The sequence below is a fragment of the Vombatus ursinus genome, unplaced genomic scaffold, assembly GCF_900497805.2.
Source record: "Vombatus ursinus unplaced genomic scaffold, bare-nosed wombat genome assembly UNPS02014906.1, whole genome shotgun sequence".
In the NCBI taxonomy this organism is placed as follows: Eukaryota; Metazoa; Chordata; class Mammalia; order Diprotodontia; family Vombatidae; genus Vombatus; species Vombatus ursinus.
Genome location: NW_020954684.1, coordinates 592,518 through 594,156, shown reverse-complemented (window position 1 = coordinate 594,156; position 1,639 = coordinate 592,518). Strand labels below are relative to the sequence as shown.

The 1,639-nt window shown below is 56.3% G+C and overlaps 1 protein-coding gene across 1 annotated transcript in view; it reads left to right on the top strand.

The window, feature by feature from the left end:
* The first annotated feature begins 909 nt into the window (after positions 1–909).
* LPCAT3 (lysophosphatidylcholine acyltransferase 3) overlaps positions 910–1,639 on the top strand; it is a 29,859-nt gene continuing 29,129 nt past the window's right edge. Inside the window, exon 1 of the mRNA XM_027843309.1 lies at positions 910–1,148. Within this exon, the coding sequence (XP_027699110.1) occupies positions 995–1,148 (154 nt within the window). The 5' untranslated portion in view covers positions 910–994. The remainder of the gene's footprint in view (positions 1,149–1,639) is intronic.

Genomic DNA, 1,639 nt, shown 5'->3' with positions numbered 1-1,639 from the left:
GCTCATTTCCACCTCCCGGCTTTCCTGGTTCCCTACAAATCCTAGCTAAAATCCCACCTCCTGCAAGAAGCCTTTTCTACTTGCTCCTTGACGCTGAGATGCTCCCCGCTTTATCTTTTCTGTGTCATTTTTGCCTGTATCATCATTGCTCATATCACGTAGGTGTACAGTTGTACGCAGTTGCCCTCATTAAACTGTAAGCTCGGTGAGGGTAGGATTCGCTCGCCTTCCTTGGAATCGGCAGCGTTAAGCACAGCGCCCCGCATGCGCTAGGAGGTTAATAAGTGATGGTCGTTTGGATACCGGCCACGAAGTTGGGGACGTGAGGCTGGGCATTTCCAAATGTAAAATTATTCCGGGGGGCGTTCTTTTTTTTCTGGGTAGGCGTTTTAAAGGAGAGTGAAGCACAGGGTGCCCATTAGGCGTCGCAAGCGAGACGGCAACAAGCCTTTTTCCGAATAGTGTGCCCCAGTAACCCCCTCACTCAGACGACCCAGAGTAACCTTTTTTCTCTGGAATTGATGGCCCCTCCCTTCCCCGACTCTCGCCTGCTCGGAAATCAGCCAATTGGAGGACAGAGAATGAGTCGGCCTGTCCCGCCCTTTCCTTGGGACTCCTCCTCGAAGCAGTTGGAACAGAATCGTAAAATCACTTCTCAGCCGGTTTGGGAATCCTCCAATGGAAATTTTAGTTCCCGCTTCTAAGCCCCGCCCTCTTACCTCTGGCCTACCGCGTTGACGGTCTGGTTGCAGTCACCTTTGCCTTACAAACGCCAAACACCTCCCTCTTCCCTCCGAGCTTCATCAAGCCCCGCCCCCTTGCTCCTATAGACCAATAAGAATTCGCAAGTCTTCCGGCTGGGCGGGCTGACAGCCAATGTCCACGCTGTGGGCGGGCTTCAGGCTGGAGTTGAGGTGAAGCTGTTGCGCCTTGCCCACAAGCGTGGCGCGTGGAGTGGGGTGGGGGGCGTCCCACGGGGTCGCCCGGAGTTAAGATGGCGACGGCAGCTGATCAGGACGCAGAAACGGCAGCCAAGCTAGTGGCCGGGGTCCTGCGCGTTGCGGTCGAGGAACATTGGCTTGGGAAGTTGTCGGCGTACCTTGGTGCCTCGGAGCAGGCGTTGCGGCTCATCATCTCCATCTTCCTAGGTAAGGGGTCTTCCTGACTAAGAGGGACACACCTTCCCTGTCCTCGTCCTCACTGCCCTTCCTCCGGGGCATTGACCGGTGGGACACATGAGACTCCTCCGCCCCCCTCACCCCCCCTCGGCCTCTTCCCTCCCTCCCCGAAATTCACACCAGGCACTTTCAGTGCAAGAATCCCCCGCACCCCCATCCTGCTACACACACACATATACACACACAACACACACACTCACACTCTCTTAGGTTGGCTTGTCGGTGGTGCGCCTTGATCCTTGCACCTCTCTCTTCACCTCCTTTCCTTCCTCCTTCATCCTCTCCTTATGCCCTCTTCCACCCCCAGCCTCCATGCCTTGTCCTAACTCACCTGTACCCTGTTCCTAACAAGCCTCCCTATACCCTCGCCTTAACCCTGTTCGGGGCTGTGCCTCTCTACATGTGTGTCCTAGCCAGTCCCCATGGTGCAGCCAGCCCAGGATCCTCCTGGCCCCACGTCT